We start from the raw sequence: 18,453 nt of genomic DNA on the forward strand, positions 1-18,453 counted from the left end.
GGCCGTTGCGAGGGTTCGTCTTCTCCTTGGCCCAGCGCCACACCCCACACCTGTGGCACTGCCGTGGGAGGCCCGGGAGTTCTCACTCCAGGGTCGCGTCTGTGCCGAGCCCTGCGCAGTGGAAACTGTTAATTCTGTCGATGTAATAGGGCACATAGATCTTTGCAAGCTTCAGGAAAGATCCCAAACTTGCAAACACGCTTTTTGATTTCTAACAAGCTGAAAACGTACCTAAAAACCATATAAGTTTGCAGATGATTCAGCAGTTACATTTGGCAAAAGGGAGGCCAGTGGGGCTCTTTTCAGAGAGAGCCTTCCCATCTAGGAGGGCGTTATCACAGTCTGCGATCAGCTCGGAACTCTGTGTCTGAGAGTCCTGCCCCTGGCACTGTCACAACTGCCTGGGTGACCTCAGGCAAGTCATTTAGGCCCGATTTCCTGCTTTCTAAATGAATGCTGCCTGGGAATCTCAATTCACCCTCATTGTCCCTGGCGAGCGGACAGAAAGGAATTGTCCACGCAGACTGGCTTGCCACCGCCTCAGACTCTTGTGTTACAGAGGATGGGACAGATGTTGTAAATCTTTGTTGACATTTTTCCAAAATTTGTAAGATTAGGAGTTTTGTTTTTTTTTTACTTGCCCCGCCGTTGAAACCTGAAACCCTTGCAGAGTTGGCCGGGTTTTCTCTGGGTATGTAAAAGAAGCCATTGAGAGCCATGGCGGTCAGGGCCAAGGCCTCGCCTTTGAACTGCGTCAGGGGAGGCCAGGGTTCGACTTCTGTGTTCTTGAAAGCTAATGAAATAATTTCTGACAGCTGGTAGGTACAGACCTCAAGACAGAGGAAGGGAGGGTTTACCTTTTCGTGTCTGGTGGTATTTTTCGTCCCGTGTGACATTTATCAGAGTGCCCTGAGGTCTTCCTGTGGCTGTTTCCATAGCCCCTGTCACAAAGGGGGCTGACAATACAGTAGGCTTACGGGTTGTCATCAAAGTCGGAAGCGGAACAGTTGCAACAACAGCATTTTTCATGCTGAATCAGAGAAAGGCAGAAATTTTCAGCTGGGGAAAAATCTGGTAGAAACGACTCTTTCTGTGCAACTGCGCATGGATGTGTGTGCAAGTTCTGCCCCAGGCCCAGCTGAAACCAGACCACACGCTTGAGATTTGTTAGTAACTGTTTCCCTTTGATTAGTTTTTAATCCATTTTTGTGGATGTTATCTACCTGCTTCTGATGCTGGTCTTTACCAATTAGACAGAGAGGGTGTGGCTGTTTAAAAAAGAAACCAAGGGGAGAACTGCTCGAGAGAAAGAAATGTTCAGGCTGTTTCTGCTGCAGCCTTGAAGGCATGACTTGAGTGTCCGTGACCTAAGAGGTTTGTTTCGTTCTTCCTCCTTTCAGAAAAAGTGAGCAAAGAGCACAATCACACGAAAGAAAACACCATCCGGACGACCACCAGGTAGGCGTTCTATGCGGGGTCCCCTCAGAACACCCCTGGGGTGGGCCATGGGGCCCACGGCACATTGTCCCCCCAACTGGCTCCTTCCGCTGTGTCAGGGGAGGACCACTTGACCACAGTTTTGTACAAGAACCTCGTTGGTAGAAAACAATACAGAAAGCAAGGACACCAAAGTGGGGGAGGGCCATTAATATTTATTACCCATCTCAAAGGTGTCCCCTTGCTGAGGAGGTTTTTTTTATTAGAGGGTTTTTAAAAAGATTTTATTTATTTAAGCCCTGGCTGGTGTAGCTCAGTGGATTGAGTGCAAGCCTTTGAACCACACGATCGCGGTTCGATTCCCAGTCAGGGCACATGCCTGGGTTGCAGGCCAGTTCCCGGCAAGGGACACACAAGAGGCAAGCATACATTGATCTTTCTCTCTCTCTCCTTCCTTTCCCCTCTAAAAATAAATAAATAAAATCTTAAAAAAAGAAAAGAAAGATTTTATTTATTTGTTTATTTTTAGAGAGAGAGGAAGGGAGGGAGAAAGAGGGAGAGAAGCATCGATGTGTGGTTGCCTCTGAACCCACGCACGTACCCTGACTGGGAGTCAAATCAAATCGGCCACCCTCCGGCTCTCAATCCAGCACTCAATCTGCTGAGCCACACCAGCCGGGGAGGAGTTTTCATGTGTTCTTGTTCTCTGTACCTGACGGTGATTTTGTGAAGTAGTTATTATCCTCTGGACTTGGGAGTTGGGCGGGTGGCGCCTCCGTGGGTATCTCAGGACAGCCTCCCTCCGGAGACCAGGGTGCTGGCTGCAGCTGCTCCTAAGGGACCGTGCGGCCGGGGACTAGTGACTGTCACCGAGGAAATCCAAACGTGTTCTCTCACGGCGTTAATGGGAGGGCAGAACAGTAAGAGCAGAAGAAAGTGCTTTTAGATTTTTCAAGAAAGCCCGCATCGCTCACAGCTGCGGGTGAGGAAGTTTCCACCGGCTAAAGACAGTCTGAGGAGGTCAGCCGGGGTGGGCTACCCATCGGTCTGCCAAATGAAAGGGAGGGACCAGGCAGGGCAGCCAGTCTTCCGACTGTGAGCTGTCAGAGGCCAACGCCAGCCAACGCAGACCCAGCCAACGCAGACCCCGCCACCGCAGATGTGTTGCTCCAGCCGGGGAGATGGGCCCTCCCCTTGGAAGGCTTTAAGTCAGGCATCTTTGCTTTCCTGAGCAAACTTAGTTGCTCCCTAGTGGGAACGTCAGTTAGCTTCATGCTTTTCATTCTTGCAACTAAAGACAAATGACGTTTTTCTCTTCAATGTGGTCTGAACTGACCTCAGAGCATCATCAGGCACGTGAAGGGTGCCCAGTCAAACCTTACCTGAGTTGTGTTTTCTTTTTAATGCTGTGAATTGGGATGGAAGAATGTCACACATTAAACGGTGATTAGAACAGAGCCGGCTTGCCTCACACAGAGTTGATGTAGTTGGAGGGAGAGGTACCTGCCTCTACCGAAAGGAGAGGAGTGATGTAAACCCTGTCCCCACGGACAAGTACATGGCTGGGAAATGAGTGTTGGGGTTTGGTTTGTGCATTGCATTGGGAAATGGGTGTGGCAGGTGGAGTCTGTTCAAGTGGGATTCTCAGAGAGGAGACGTGCACTGCTGTAGATTCCTGCCCACCTTCCACCTGAAATCGGAAGGCCGTTTAGTGTGTGGTCTTGTGTCTGTGGGTTAAACACATGAGATTGGGCAGATGGGTCATCACTGAAAGGTGGCAGACTAAAAATAGTAAACGATCATTTTAATTGGCTCCCATAGGCTTCTCGAAGTGTCACAGGCCAGGCTCCTTAGCAGCAGAGCCCGAGGTGGGGGTTCCTGGGGAGGGGCTTCGCTGGGAAGTGTCCTCAAAGGAGCCTGCGGGGAAGTGACTGGGCAGGAGAAGGAAGGGGAAGCTACTGAGCAAATGCATGTGGTTTTAGCCGGGTTCAAGCTTCAGCTGTCCTACAGTGCGTTCTGGGACATGAACTGCACCACAGCAAACCCTGCCTCAAGGCCAGGGGGCCGCTCTTTGCACCCCTTTAGTATTCACTGACTTCAGTGGGGGCTGTGGAACCTCCCAGGTGAGGGGGCACTGATGGTGAGGCCAGTTCTCACTCTGTGATTCCCTGACACCCCCAGCAACTCGGGAGAGGGCGCTTGGGGATTGGGGCAGGACCCCAGCAGCATCTCCTGGGAGGGCTCTGCTGGCTCTCTAAGATACCATGGTGATATTTATATGCCAGAAAGGTATGCAGCAAGACCATGTTATTTTATGCTTTTCAGGTGTTTCCTGGGAATAGGTAAGAGGAGGTTTGAACTAGCCCCAAACAGGTGAAATGCTCCTCGTAGCCTAACTCGGAGCCTCCTGGCTGGAGCTGGAGCATAATTACAAAATAAACACAAAAAAGTTTAGCCATTTGGCAGAAATGAAGCAATCCTTAAATTCTCCTCTTGTGGGGAGAAAGAAACCAGATCTTTCACCCAAAGCACAGGATAAGGTGCTTCCTATAAGCCTCCGACCCCCACCTTACCCTACGATACACTGTTCAGAAATCAGTATTAAGAATTCTTGCTTTGTTGTTCCTCTACAAAATCCTCAGTGTGTTCTTATTTTTCCTCTGAGTAGGCACCTTGCTCAATTAGCCTCTCCTCAAATAGATCTCTTCTTTACCTTCTCACCTCATTACTTCAGGTGAAAGAGAGTCAAGCTGCTTTGTGCCCAGAAATCCTCTTTGACCTGAGTTAACTGATAGCAGGGATAGCGGGGGAGGATGGCTCCCTCTCTTCTTTTTTGAGCCCTGGCTTATTTTGTATGCACAAGGTGAGCTTCTGGGTCAGGTGGGAAGGTATGATTGGGATACTTTTCAAAAAAAATTTACATCATCTTCCAAAGTTCCATATCCCCAGGTTTGTAAGTCCTTAGTGGGCTGGTCAGTTAGGTGTCAGACCTCTCATGTTTGATTTCCTAGACGCAGCCGACTGTCTGTAACAATGGCTTGTGATTGGAATCCAGTTCAGAATCATCTGTGTTTGAGAGTTGCTGGGTACATTTAGGATAGAGCATAATGTAACTGTGAAATTCATGGGGAAGGACAGTGCTGGGACGCTGGCCTCAGGGGAGTGAGTATCCAGCTCTTCAAATGCCAGCAATCTCCCCCACTCAGCAAGATCTCCTGCTCCTGGGGTCTGGGATCCAGGGGGACGTGGGGAGGGACAAGATGTGCAATACTGAGGAAAGGGGTTGGCCCTTTCCCTGTCCTTCATAAACCCACAGCTTCCCCCACGGTTGTTCATCATTATTGATCTTGACTCTCCTTCCAATCACAAGAACTAAGGCAAAGTGTCGCAACCCAGGATGAAACACTCTGTAGCTTGGCATTTCAGTATGGGCTTACCAACGAGACTTGGGGCTGCCGATTTCCTGGCCGGGGCACCAAGAGAGTGTGAAGCTGGTGGCTGTGTGTACAGTGAACTCTCCCGCCCTGGCCACAGCTGTCCACCGGCAGTTCTCCTGTTTCGTAGTGCCTCCATTGTACAGTGGGGAGATACAGAGAGAGAAAGACAGCGTTCCTTGTTAGCAATGTTTGAAAAGAGGCTTAGGTGAAGCTAAAGGTTGAAGCTAATAACTAGCAAGTTTCTGGATCATTGGTTCTCTGCCTCATTTTGTTAACTCTTACAATGGAAAATTTCAGAAGTACAGAATGTGCCCATGGTTGCATTTGACCAGTTATCTATTCAGGACCCATATTATTTCATCTGTCCCCTCCTTTTGTTCCCTCTCCCTTCCCCTAGATTATTTTGAAGCAAATCCCAGACATTGTAAGATCTTGTTTGAGAATGCCTTTTCTTTAATCCTAAAAACGTAGACTTGGTTGCTTGAATGGGACCATCTTCCCAAATGTCAAGGAGAACAACAATCACCGAAGTGCCCCATGTAGCCAGGCAGAAACATCATCCCTGCTTAGCAGCCGGAATGATGGGCTCCCGTGGTCCTGCTCGCCAAGGCCCCGACCTCACCCCTGCGGCCCTTGTTTGGGCCCTCGTCGGGCGCCTCCACTGAATCAGTCCTTTAGGTGGGACCTCACTGGCAATGCTAAAAGCAGCTGTCCCTTTCCCTGTTTAACCTTAGAGTCCAGAAAATTCAGTCCAAGCGTAAAGAAGCCGTGTGTCTCCTTTGAGATAGTGTGTAGACAGAGTGTTCTTAACGCCATTCTACCTGACAAATGAGATGAGGAGACAGTCCAGCCAGACGCATGAGAACAGAAGGCCTGAATAGTTAAGAGACTAATAAAATCCTGGTGTTTCTGTTTCCTTCCCCACACAAGCCTAGGTTCTGCAAGGAACAGATAACCAGCTAATATGATCATTTGTAGGTGAAAATATGTGAGAAACACTCTCATAACCACATCCCAAAGCTTAAAGGAACAGAGGGAAGATCTGCATCTTCTGACATGAACCATCACCCGGCCAGATGCCAGATAAGATCAAAATAGGAAAATGGAACCCTAGAGTAAGAATCAGATAGCTCCTGGCAGGTGAACTGGACATGCTCAATGTTGTGTAACACCGTGAACTTCAAACAATGGCTGCCAAGAACGCTCTCTTGATTATTTGTTCTCTTTTCCCCATTAATAATTCAGTGTCCATGGGGATATAAGATTGCAGGCCTATAAGAAAAACTTCTCACACCTGGCTTGCTATTCCAAAAGCAAGGAAATGTTTACCTGAATTGTCCTTTTCTCCATCACTAGACAAAAAGCAGAAGTAGGAAAATCAGAGAAAAGTAGATTTGTATCATGCTGTGCTGACCAATATTTAATTTGCCCAATTTTCAAAATTTGACATGTGGGCTATTTTTCTATGATATAGATAATGGCGCTTCCAGTGTTTACTGAAAGACAAATGTTCTTGGAAGTGTTCAATACAGAATTTTCCCGTGTGATGGTGTGGGTGCGTATCCTTAAATATTTATGATTCAGTAATAGAAATTGCACAAATTTGTAAAAGTATAATGTGCTTCCCCAATTTGTGCAATTTTCCCTTTTCATTTTTCCAAAGGCATAAGAGAACAGTGCTCCATTACCTTAAAAAGTAAAATACAAAGAACTCTGGATTAGACAGAAGCAATTAAGAAAATAGGAAAGAGAGCAAATGAAGTTGGTGGTTTTGAGTCGCTCTCCATATATTCTCTTAACCCTCTATATTTTGTGACCTGAAGATTAAATGTGCTGAGATCTCTGTTTCTCAGAAATGGGAATTACTGCTAATTTTATGGTATCCCTTTAGTCAGGGCATTCGATGCTTTTTCAGTGAGGTCAAGGCTGTTGGTGCCCCATTGCTGGTGTCTAAGAAGTGCCCTTCCTCAAGACACTGCCCTCTACTGGAAATACTATCATAATAAATATGCACGTCTTGGAGGCCTGTGATGTTAAGTGTGTCTCCCTAAATGTGTATTGCGCAGCCCACACCACTGTCTGCAGCTGCCCTGACACGAATGGTGATTTGAGAATCTTCGTTGGCGATACATGCTTTTCAGTTTATGGTTAAGTTTTCATTTTTCAAAGAAATGACAGCTGATCTTGGAAAACAGTGGATCATTTTTTTCAGTGAAAATAGCTTAAAACTACTTTGTGCATTGCTGCCACGTGAGGGTTCTTTTTTCTTATTTCACCAAACCTGTCTCAGCACTTGTATCTACTCCTTGACTCCACTGTCTTCTAGGTACCACTGTCTGCTATTTTTTCTCCCGTCTGTGGCATCTGTGTCGAGCTGTAGTTGACATAGGGCGCTGCAGAGTGGCTCAGAATTGTGTCACTGTGAAGAGGCAGGTTTAAATCTCCTTTCGGGGTCGGCAGAGGGCTGTGCCTTTCTTCACTGCGTTTTCCCTAGGCCCTCCCACCTTTATTTCTCCTGACTCGAAGCAGGGTTCCATCTTGTTCGTGTGACTCAGAGCAGTCAGGAACAAGGTGTAAAGCTGTAGGTCTCTGTAAGTACACACCCAGAACCTGTGTTCTCCCCTAGTCACCGTTGACAAGCGATGCAGAGGGGACAAGACCAAAGGTCTTTGTGGCTCAGTACCGGCTTCACTCCCGTTCTTCTTAGCTGGGATTTACTCTCAGGAGTGCCTTCATGGTTGTTAACAGAAAGATATAAAATATTCAAGGGTGGACCTCTGTTGAAGGGTGAAAAGTCCTCATGGGTGATGCCAAGGGCCAGGGGGCATCCCCATTTCGCTGGCATTCCCTACAGTGTCCACAGCACACGCCCTGCGTCACTGCGGAGAAAACTGAGTTCATCTGTTCTCTGCTCACCTCAGCAGCGAGCCTTGTTTATGCAGAAAGTCCGATTCCTGAGGGAGTTCCAGGTCCCTCCACAGGCTGACATTTCACAGATCCGGACGTGCAGGTTCACTTCCGTGGCCTGCGGTTGGCTCGGGCTCTCCGGGCCTGGCCTCCGAGCCGCGGCGGCCCTCCACAAGGCCTGGCATTGTGCTCCCTGTCCTGAGAGGTTTCCTGGCCCCGCACTGATGGCTGCTTCAGCCGCAGCCACAGGAATTGTTCCTTGAAGACTTGGTGTTAGGTTAGCCGGGTTGGCCCGCCTCTAAGACAACCTTAAATAGAAAGCATTTGTACTTTTCAGAAAAGAAAATTTAAAAATCACCGATTACTTTTTCTTCCTAAGATGCTTTATTGTCCTGGTATTTGAAATAGCCCTGTCCTCCGATAGCTGTGGGCCTCCTGCAGCTGCAGGTGGCCGACCCTGGTGGGGTTGTGATTGAGAGGCAGTTGTCCTTTGTAGCTGCCTGCAATTGTGGAATCCCCTGAGTTATTTTCACAAGGCTAAGAAACTTCTTTAAAATAGAAATAAAGGGTCCTAAACCAGAAAACTTAAATTTAAAATTTTTTTTTGATGACAGTTGACACTCAAGATTATAGTAGTTTCAGGTGTACAGAAAATTTTTTAAGTTTTAAAAATAACTTTTATTTCCAGGAGAACATTAAGAAGAAAAAATAATCATTAATAATCAGTCCTGCTACCCAGGCAACCACTGCTAAGCTGGTGGTGTATATTCTGGCTGAATTTTTTTTCTATTTATATACATATATTTTCATGTAAAAATCAGATAGTACTATATATACAGTTTTGTAGTCTTCTCTTTTTACCTAGCAATATATTAAGAATTCCTTTCCATGTCAATAAACATAACTCAATATTATTCTTTTCGTGTCTGTGTAATGTTCAATGTTTGCGTGTGCCATGATATATTTAATCAGTCTCTGGTTATTGAATATGAAGGGTTTTGTTTGGTTTTGTTATCCCAAGTTGTTGCTAATATAAATGGTACTGGAGTAAATTGACTCAAAAAATAATTCACAGTTTTCAGGCTTTTGCCTGAAAAGTCTAATTGACTTTCAGACAGGTTGGATCTATAATTCTACCATAAGCTAATGAGAGAGAGAATATTTCAAGAATCTCTGTGCTTTATCATTAAAAATAAATTTTTTGCCATTTGGGAGGTTAAAATTGTTATAGTTAAAAACATTTTAATTGATTGTGTCCTAGTGTTGTCAAGCATTTCGTTCAGAGGGAGGCATTTCTATTTGTTCTTTTATAGATTTTCTTTTAATGTCATTTATTATTTTATTTGGGGGGTTTGTCTGGATTGAACTTTTTGTTTGATTGTTGCTACTGATTTTTTTAAAGATGTAAAATTTCAAAACAAAGTAGAGGGAATGATGTGATAAATCCCCGTATCCCACCACCCAGATTAAATATTTGTCATATTTACCTTGCCAGTCCTTCCCCCCATGTCTTAAATCATACCCCACTCATCCTAACATTCACTCACAGATTCTTTTACATATATATGGATATTTTCTATGAAACCAATGCACAACTTACAAAATAACAACACGTTGGATTGGTTTTGTCACTGTTGAGAAGGATCTACTATATAGATTGGCACCAGGCAAGTGTATAGCCATGTGAATGGGCTAGGAGGAGAAAGAAACACATCTTAGCTTTCTCGTCACCTCAAAAATTAAGGATGAAAAGCTCATGCCCATAGGAGTAGTGGAATGATGGAGTGACCTTGGTTCTCAGTCTGCCCACCAGCGCCATTTCGAAACCCACTGAACCTGCAGGGCCAGCCTCAGTGTGCAGGTTGGATGCCCCAGCTGAAGCTTGCCAGTGGATAGCCAGTATTTCAAGTTTTACCACTACAGCCCAACTTGATCAATGTTGGGGCTTCCAGGCCTGGCCCACTGGGGTTACAGGAGGTCTTTTTTGCTGTGTCCCATTTAAACTTGAATAGGGGGTTACTGTTTTGAATGGTCAGGGTTGCCTTCAGGTCAGAGGCCAGCTCTCCCCCTGACCCCCCACCCCCCACCCCCACCAGTCATTTTTAATCTTGAGCACTGTTCTTCACCCCCGTGTGCGCTGACCTTCATCCCTGGGTTCTTTTGTTGAAATAAGTAAATGAATAAAATCATTCTGGAACAGGAGTCCTCGTCTCTGGTATTGAAAAGGGAAGGGGAGTCTTTGTGAGCACCGTTACAGCTGTTTTTTTTTCATCATAGATTACCGTTCTAAGTGACGACACAAGTACTCATAGGAAAATGGGCCCTGGTTTTTCCACCTAAAATGTTCAATGCCTGGGCCTATTTCAAAAGAAATGAAATGGCACAATCTGTCAGCCAAAATGAAGTTGAGGACCCAAGGCGAAGTCAGGGGGGCCACTTCCAGTCTGCGGTGCCATTCAGTGGTTGCTAGATCCAAGCAAAATGACCTCACCAGGGTTTTTTTTTTTAAGTGTTAAAAATTCTTTTTTTAAAAATCTGTGTTACACCCTGGCTGACGTAGCTCAGTGGATTAAGCACGGGCATGCGAACCACATGATCGCAGTTCGATTCCCAGTCAGGGCACATGCCTGGGCTGCAGGCCAGTTCCCAGCAGGGGACTCACAGGAGGCAACCATACATTGATATTTCTCTCCTTCTCTCCTTTCCTTCCCCTCTAAAGATAAATAAATAAAATCTTAAAAAAATCCGTGATGCTAATCATTTAATGTATTTTGAATGTAATCATGTTATGCCATGCACATTTATAAACATTTTAAAATATTAAGCATTTATTATTCTGTTATAAATTATTAGCAAATAAATTAACCTAGGACAGTAATATTTGGGAAAGAAAAAGCACTACCTAAAATGAAGAAAGTTGCATTAATGGTGAAAATTAAGGTGAAAATGAAGTCATCTTATTTGGTCTTTTTTAAAAAATGAATAGCTAAAAAAAGTAGCATTGTTTATGTTCTCCAGTTGAGAGCACATTCCCCATTTCTCAGAAAGTTTCTTCTGAACTTAAAGCACTGGAGGAAGTGTTGACAAGGTAGCTGTGACGAATCCAGATATTTCCCCTGTTCCTTATCTTCAAATAATCGCGTCTCTTTAACTGATATGATAGAAAAGGTTTTTCAAAGAAAACTCTTTTTGATTTTTGGCAAGGACTGTATTCTGTTATTGTTCTTAGCGAGGTCTGGGTTTTGTTCAAAGAAAACATTTCCGGTTTGTTGTCATTTCCTTTCATTTCACTATGTACACATGGAGATTCCACATGGAAGTTCCCTGTATCCATTTCCATATTCAGAAAGTCTTTAAACTGGCATAAGATTTGTTCTTGGAATAATTTTGGTCCGTCGCTCACTTCTTCTGGAGGCTTTTGGAAGCACAGAAAAGTATTTCCAACTAGCGTCTCCTGTTCACTCCAAAACGTGAGGTGAGGTGTCACACTTGGGTGTGTGCAAACGATTCCAAGGTCAGAGTTTTAAAAATACCGGTATGATGGTTTTAGGTAAACATATGGAATTTTAGTTCTTTAAAGATAACGTGGTATATCAATATAGAGAACTAGTGTTTCAGTGACCGAGGCTGAGGAAGGCCCGTTTGTAGCAGGGAGACACGGCTGGCTGGGTGGTGAGATGGCCCAGGGGCGGGGCTCTGCCGGCCAGCGGGTGGCAGCCAGACAGCAGAACTACCAGCCCCCACGGAACTTTCCCAGCCCAGAATCAGGCTTCTGGCTCTCCTTTCGCTGCATATACCTTCTCTGAAAGATCAAAGTCAGATAATTTATTCTTAAAATTTCCTTCAAATCAAACAAAGCAATATAAAGATTAACTCGAATCCTTTTAGACATATTTTACCCAGCTCTTGGACAACATCTGGAAGCTGGATGGAGACTCAAGTACTTTCACTTGAAAATACCTCATCTTTTTATATTCATTAAAGAAAAATTTGTCTATGCTCAGATTGAGGTCAGAATCTCACTTCAGGATGGTGTGCCAGAAGCTCTTACCTTTAATAGACTTTCATTCCATCCTAAAATACATAGATCCTTATATGTTCTGAGTTAAATCTCGTTGTAGAGCAAAATCATTTTCCTAGGTTTAACCTTTCTTTTCAATTTGCCATCCCCACATTCAGTCCCAAGAATTATCATCATCTTTTAGAAGGAGAAAATGCTTCTTTGTCATTCTGTGAAAATTTTTGTGTTATTACTAAACATAAAATTTGTTTTCTTAACTTTCTCTTACATATTGTACCCCCCTTCTTCTTTCCCTTTTTGCTCTGTTTTGCTATTGCCATCAGACTAAGAATCCCTGTAACATTTGGTTTCCATGGCGGCCCATGGGGGCGGGTGGGGGGCCTTGGGTTCTGCAGGCCTCCGAGCTCCCTGTGGGCCTTCAGATGGTAAAGGTGGAGATATTTGTGCCACAGTCGGCACTTAGCAAAATGTATCACTGTTTAGAGCCATAATCTTTTATGGACTGTTTTATTATTTATTGTAAATCTTTTCTTTGTGCAGCCCCATGCTGGTGACCCTCCATCCCAGGCCGCCTGATGCCTGGAATTGTCTAGTCATGGTGACCACAGTTCCTTCTTATCTTAACCCTTAGATTGTCTACAGGAGAAAGATGAAAATGCACATTTAATTTCCACTTCGTTTTTATGCAGAAATGAAAGTCAAATAGATAAAAGGCAGGAAAAATAACGGGGTATCGGGCAGTCCAAAGTCTACAGCAACAGCTTCTAGATGCTACTTCTGGATATTTATTAAATATTTATACAGGGGTGTCAAACTCATTTTCACCGGGGGGCCACATCAGCCTCGTGGTTGCCTTGAAAGGGCCCAGTGTAATTTTAGGACTGTATAAATGTAACTACTCCTTAACTAGGGGCAAGGACCTTGGCGCTGCCACTGGGGAGGAACAAGGTGGAGGGCCGGACTCAGCCCCCGGGCCTTATGTTCGCCACCTGTGATGTACACCCATTAGCCAAGTCTTCCACTAACTTGTTATTATACGGGACCAGAGGGGATATGTTGTGGTAGATGGTTACAGTCCCCTCTCCCATTAACTGTCAGTTTCAACTTCTTCCTGTACCAACTTTCTAACCAAACATATTGACCAGGAATACATTTTTAAACAATTTTTTCCTTTTTCTACATCCTAAGTTTACTTTCTGAGGGAGAGGCTTTTGCACAGTGAAGTGACCCAAGTTCAGGGAGCTTGAGAATCAGCAAGTGAGGACCTTGCGACATTCACACACTGCCTCCCTTTGTGGAGAATCGGTAACTGTCCGACTGGCCAGTTGAGGGGCCACACAGACGTGTGTCTGTCGCCTGTGTCACAAAGCCCGTTGTTTGTGTGTTGTCTGTCTCCGTGGCAGGAGGCGGACGCGGTGCATCCCAAGTAGGCACCCCCTGGATCTTCCGCCCCTTGGTCACCGCAGCCTGAACCTGGTGTTGGCTTTTCTACCACAAACCAGACAGTGGCTGAGAGTGGGTGACCTTCTGCGCAGTAGGAGAAGAGAGATCAAGGAGTGCCATCTCTACACTAAAATGCATGTTGCTCGGCGCTAAGTCACAAGCGCAGTTGTCCATCCTCAGGACATGGGCAGAGAGTTAAAGGTGGCCCGCGGTATCGGAGGTGTAACCCCACTAAGCCAGCGCATGCTGTATGGGGCAGGGTCCAAGTTTGGTTTCTCCTCCTGAGACGCGGATGCCTATCTGAGTGGCCACAGTGCCACCGTGAGCTTCATATCTGTGCTGAGATACATGCCTTGCTACCCTTCCCTTTCTGTCTGGGATTAATAATGGAGACGTGCTTGCCCGCAGTGGAGCAGGGATAAGATTGCAAATTGTCTCACGCCTGTGTTGCAGAGTATTAGAGAACTGGACCAAATCTTGACTTCTGGAGAGAAGTAAAGCCTAAAAATTCTTTTTACTTGCTCAAGTTCTCAGTTGAAGAAGTCATCCTTCCATGACCCAGGAGCCCGCATATTGAAATGGCTGCTCCCATCCTCCCTCATCCCTCCTTCCTCCATCCCTTCCCTTTGTTCCGGAAGGATCCGAGATTCGGTGTTGTCCACGAGTGGCCTGGATGCTAAGAGACCACACAGAGGCAGCAGAGCGTAGCAGGCAAGAGTGCATACTGGGCGTCCAGCTGCCTGGGTTCGCCTCCTCGCTCAGCTCATGGTAGGGGACGTGCCTGCATCTGTGCAAAGTACAGATAGTGGCGGTGGTAGCTGCACCCTAGGGTCCTTTTGAGGATTAAGTGAAGTTAATATGCACAACACACCTTAGAACAGTGCCAGATACTTAGTAGGCAATGTACGCCTCAGTTGCTGTTTGACTAGGCGTGTACCGTGTACTGAGAACTTGAACATGAAATTCCTTCTTTAACCTTCATAGCACCCTCATAGAGATGGTATTTTTAAATTGCCTTCCCAGTGATGAAACTGAGGCTGGAGGGGATGTTGGTTTGACAAAGGTAACTCGACTCAGAAGTGGCCAGGACAGAATTCAGCCTCGGGTCCTCCTAACCCCCAAGACTGCTGCTCTGTTAACCTAGCGTCTTCTCTTTGCAGGTCAGCCCTTACACCAGGCTTAAGCTGCCTTGACTCGTGAACGGTTCTCCATTGATTCTTTCCCCCGCTACACTGACGGTCCTTTCTGTGCACTTTTAGTCTTCGGCGTGCCTCCCCTCTCATTCTCTTCTCCCTTGGAAGAAATCTTTTCTTTGCTATACAGGATAAAGCATCCAGGGTAGAAAATTACTTGGAATGTTCCCCTCATTGATTGTCTCCTTTCGCCTCAATTTCTCTAAGCAGCGGGGTGATGAGAGGGCGTCCCTCCTCCCATCAGCGGGCATCTCTGCTGTTGTAGAGAACATGTGGGGATGCAGAGCTGGCCCATTTCTGCCACTTACAGAAGCCAGGAGGCTGTTCCCAGCAGGCAGCATGGCTGCCTCAGGCCGGTTCACCTGGAAACCTTAGGGTTCCTTCTGGTCCTCACCTGCCTATCTGTTACACTATCTTCCAGTCTTCAAGCATCGCTGCTCGCTCACAGCGCTGGTCACCAGCGTTACCACGTCCAGTGTGGACTGCTACTCTGCCACCTGCCCTGACTTGTGCCAGCCCACACGCCACCCAAGGGGCAGAGCTTCCTGGAGCTGCTAATCTATTCTGACCACCCGGCTGCTTACTTAACACACAGCAGGGCTTCCCGGGCCCTCAGGACACAGCCGTGATCCCTGCACGCAGTGCGCCCATGTGCCAAGCCAGCCCCATCTCCTGCACCACGGGCCTTCTTTCAGCTCCAAAGACTGGCTGTGTTCTCTCCCTGTGCAGGGGACACCTTCCCTAGCCCCTAGGAGCCTCACAAGCCCACTCTGCACACAGGTCCCAGGTCAGCAGTGGCTTCTGCAGGAAACACTGCACCCCTCCCTTCTACAGCACTGGTCACGCGGCAGTCCCCTTTCACGTGTCCACACAGGCCTCTGCGCTTCCTGACACCTGCAACTGGAGCCAGTTCTGTGGAGCATTATGTTCCCAGGGCCGGGCGTTCTCTAGGCACTCACTAAGTGGTCACTGTAGAGCAGAGGGAAGGAGGACAGTGAACATGTCTGTCTGTAGCAAGAAGGGTGATGTTTCTAGGTACCCTTTGGGGAACCCTCTTGGGACTCTTGCTGTCCCCAAAGGGACGTCTCCACATTTCAGACCAAGCAGTTGCACGGGCTCCCCTGAACTTGCACACTTCAAGGCAATTGCTGTGGCCAGAGTGACAGTCACAGGCTAGCCCCTGGCCACTCTTTACCCTGTGCCCAGGGCCAGCCATGCTGTTTCCATGTGAACTGCTCATGGAGACACAAGGGTGTCACTGTCACCTCAGCAGAAGCTTCAGAGCTAAGGAGGTGGGATCGAGAAATCTCATAGTCTGGGTTTGACCAACCATCCCCCAACGTCCCCATATCCTTTCAAGTTCTCTGATTCTCAACAGTTTTCTTCATGGAAATATTGAAAATTAACCTAATCACTCCAGCAAGCGGCTGGCCCAAATCAGAGCAACCTTCGCTTCATTCATTTTATCCAAGGAAACGACACTTTTTGTCAGATCGTGATTAATTTATGTTCCGCTTTTGGCTGGCCAGAGATAGAAGTAAAAAATAGCTCACATTTGTCTGAGCACTTACTGTTTGCCAGGCACTGTGAAAAGCATCCTACGTGGGGTATCTTATTTGGTCCTCACAGCTCCCCTCTGCGGGGCGGACACTGTCACCAGACCAGTTCATAGACGAGAGAGGAAGGCTCCGAGAAGTTAAATATACATGCAGGGTCTCACAGCTGTAAGTGGAACTGCAGTTTGAACCCAGAACTGCCCCGCAAGCCTGCACACTCAGGCACCACGCAGCCCTGCCTTATCCTCTCCAGGGTTTGTGTCATCTGTAGGTTGTGAGGAGATTGACATGAAATGGCCTGTCTCCCTGCTCTCCATCGCCTACTAGCCAGTTCATATTTCAGCCCATTTACATTGTTTTTATCAATGACACAAAACTAAAAAGCACTGTGGCCCAGCTTTGCACGAAATCTGGCCTAACCGTCATGTAAAACTTTGTTATTGCTTTTTAAAAAATATTTTTACATGTGTCTTTGATTTATCTTCATATTTCCTTTATTGCATTTAATAATACAATAACCATAGCCCTGCAGCATGTTTAGAAAGCAGCACCCATCACAGGAGTCCCAGGCTCAGGTGCCCTCAGATCTTTTCCTCCCTGACCCCTCATCTGTGGCTTTGCAGGGGGCCTGATCCCTGGTGCTGTGTTTGTCTGGCTTCCGGAAGGGTTCAGCCTATCAGAGGCCCTGAGGGGAGAAGGGGTGGGGCTTAAAGGAGAGCTAGGATATTTCTCCCTGGTCTCCAGCAGCAGCTGCACCTTCTCTGTGGCTCCAGCTCCCATGAGGTGGCCCCAGCCCCTGGACTCCATTATGTCTTTCTGTCCCTCCAGCCTGAGGGCGGTGGTGGCCTTCTGCTTTTTTTTTTTTTAATTATTATTCTCCGGGCTGCTTTACTGCCCTCTATGACCCGTCTGCCATCTGTGCTGTACCCAGTTCCCTCAATTAGACTTTTCCTGTTGTGCGTAGGTCTTTCCAGTTCTCCGGAGTGGACGCCGCCGGATACTCCAGTCTTCTCAAGTGCGATCACAATACTTATTCACAGGTCACTTTAGCGGCACAGACGATGGAGGACAGGATTGGGTTAAAACCCTCTGATGACAAGCATCCAAGGCCTTTGTGTCCACTCTGGCTGCCAGAGGAAACCAGAGTGGACACAGGGTTTCCGTGTCCGTGGAAACCCTGGCGGGGTGTTTGGTGACCCTGGTTCTAGTTCTAGCTGAGTCAGTAGGGGTACTTAGAATCACTCAAGGCAGAGCCTCAGTTTCATGGAACTTGGAGGTGCTTTAACGCCTTCTGAACCTGACAATTCTAGGATGCTCTCTCAGTGTCTGTGGGGACTGGCGAGGTGTCTCCTTCAGTGGAATGGCCCCTGTTCCAGCCTTCTGCCCTTCTAAGGCATGCTTTTGGTCCCCAAGGAATCACGTGACAGAATGTGGGTGTGCAAGGGCAAATCTATCACCACTCTTGGAAGAACCTCAGCAGGACTTGCTGATTCTGCCCAGATGGTTGGTCTTCATTTGGGCATGGCACACTCGCAAAACGTGTAACACAAGAGTAAAATTTAGTGCTCAGCTGTCCTGACTGTGGGTTTAACCGTCTTTCAAAGACGATATTCCATATATTCACCTTATATATAAAACCAATAGCAGAGTGGGCAGATGGCACTTGTCTCGTGTAATATATTTTCTCTTTCTCCATTTTCAGCACACTCTTCTTATAGTCTCTAAACTCCATTTTTAAAAAAGCACATTATCCTGTGTGTGTGTGTGTGTGTGTGTGTGTGTGTGTGTTTGGGGCCAATTGCCCTGGGTGCCCTAAATAACTTTAATTTACTAAACTTCACTCCTCCTCCCCTACCCCAGCCCTTTCTTTTCAGAAGATACATTTAGACAATCACCATTCTCCAATTCAAAGGACCTGCTGCCCAGTGACTCTGTGCTTCACGGAAGAATATCAGCTCCAGGTATGGATGCGTCGTTGGCTTTGCTTCTACTATTGATTGCTTAAAAATTACCTTGCTGAACATTGTGTGCATTTTCAGATATTTTCATCAAATATGTTGACATTATTCATAGGAAGAAGCTCGGTTTTTTAAAAGGAGAGGGAGAGACTCAGTGTAAGCAGCCACAAAAGTTCACTAAAAGAAAATGCAGACCGTAAGAAAGTTCCGCCTCTGCTTTAGAAATTCATCATCGGTTACCTGCTGCTGTTTCATTCCTACAGGGAAGCTCTCATTCTTTGAAATAGTGAAGGATAACCCGAAAACAATTTGCTTTCTACGGTGTCAGTATTTCAGGGAGGCAGCCAAGAGGGTAGAGGGGCAGTGGCCAGGGCAGGACAGGGCAGGACCCTGGCAGGGTAAAGGCCACCACAAATGCCACTTTGGTTTCCATGCAGGCAACACAGCTCCTTAAAACAGCCCTGCCACCTGGATGTTACCCCCTTCTTAGAGCGTCTGCGT

The 18,453-nt window shown here is 46.6% G+C and overlaps 1 protein-coding gene across 7 annotated transcripts in view; it reads left to right on the plus strand.

Moving 5' to 3' along the window:
* Positions 1-18,453, plus strand: part of ZNF827 (zinc finger protein 827) — a 165,318-nt gene that overhangs the window by 84,920 nt on the left and 61,945 nt on the right. For all 7 annotated transcript variants that reach the window (XM_037058445.1, XM_037058442.1, XM_037058444.1 and 4 more), the window contains 2 exons: positions 1,401-1,458; positions 17,855-17,955. In XM_037058445.1, the coding sequence (XP_036914340.1) occupies positions 1,401-1,458; positions 17,855-17,955 (159 nt within the window). The remainder of the gene's footprint in view (positions 1-1,400; positions 1,459-17,854; positions 17,956-18,453) is intronic.

The sequence above is a fragment of the Sturnira hondurensis genome, unplaced genomic scaffold (genome assembly GCF_014824575.4).
Source record: "Sturnira hondurensis isolate 20B ecotype Veracruz unplaced genomic scaffold, ASM1482457v3 Scaffold0010128, whole genome shotgun sequence".
Taxonomy (NCBI): Eukaryota; Metazoa; Chordata; class Mammalia; order Chiroptera; family Phyllostomidae; genus Sturnira; species Sturnira hondurensis.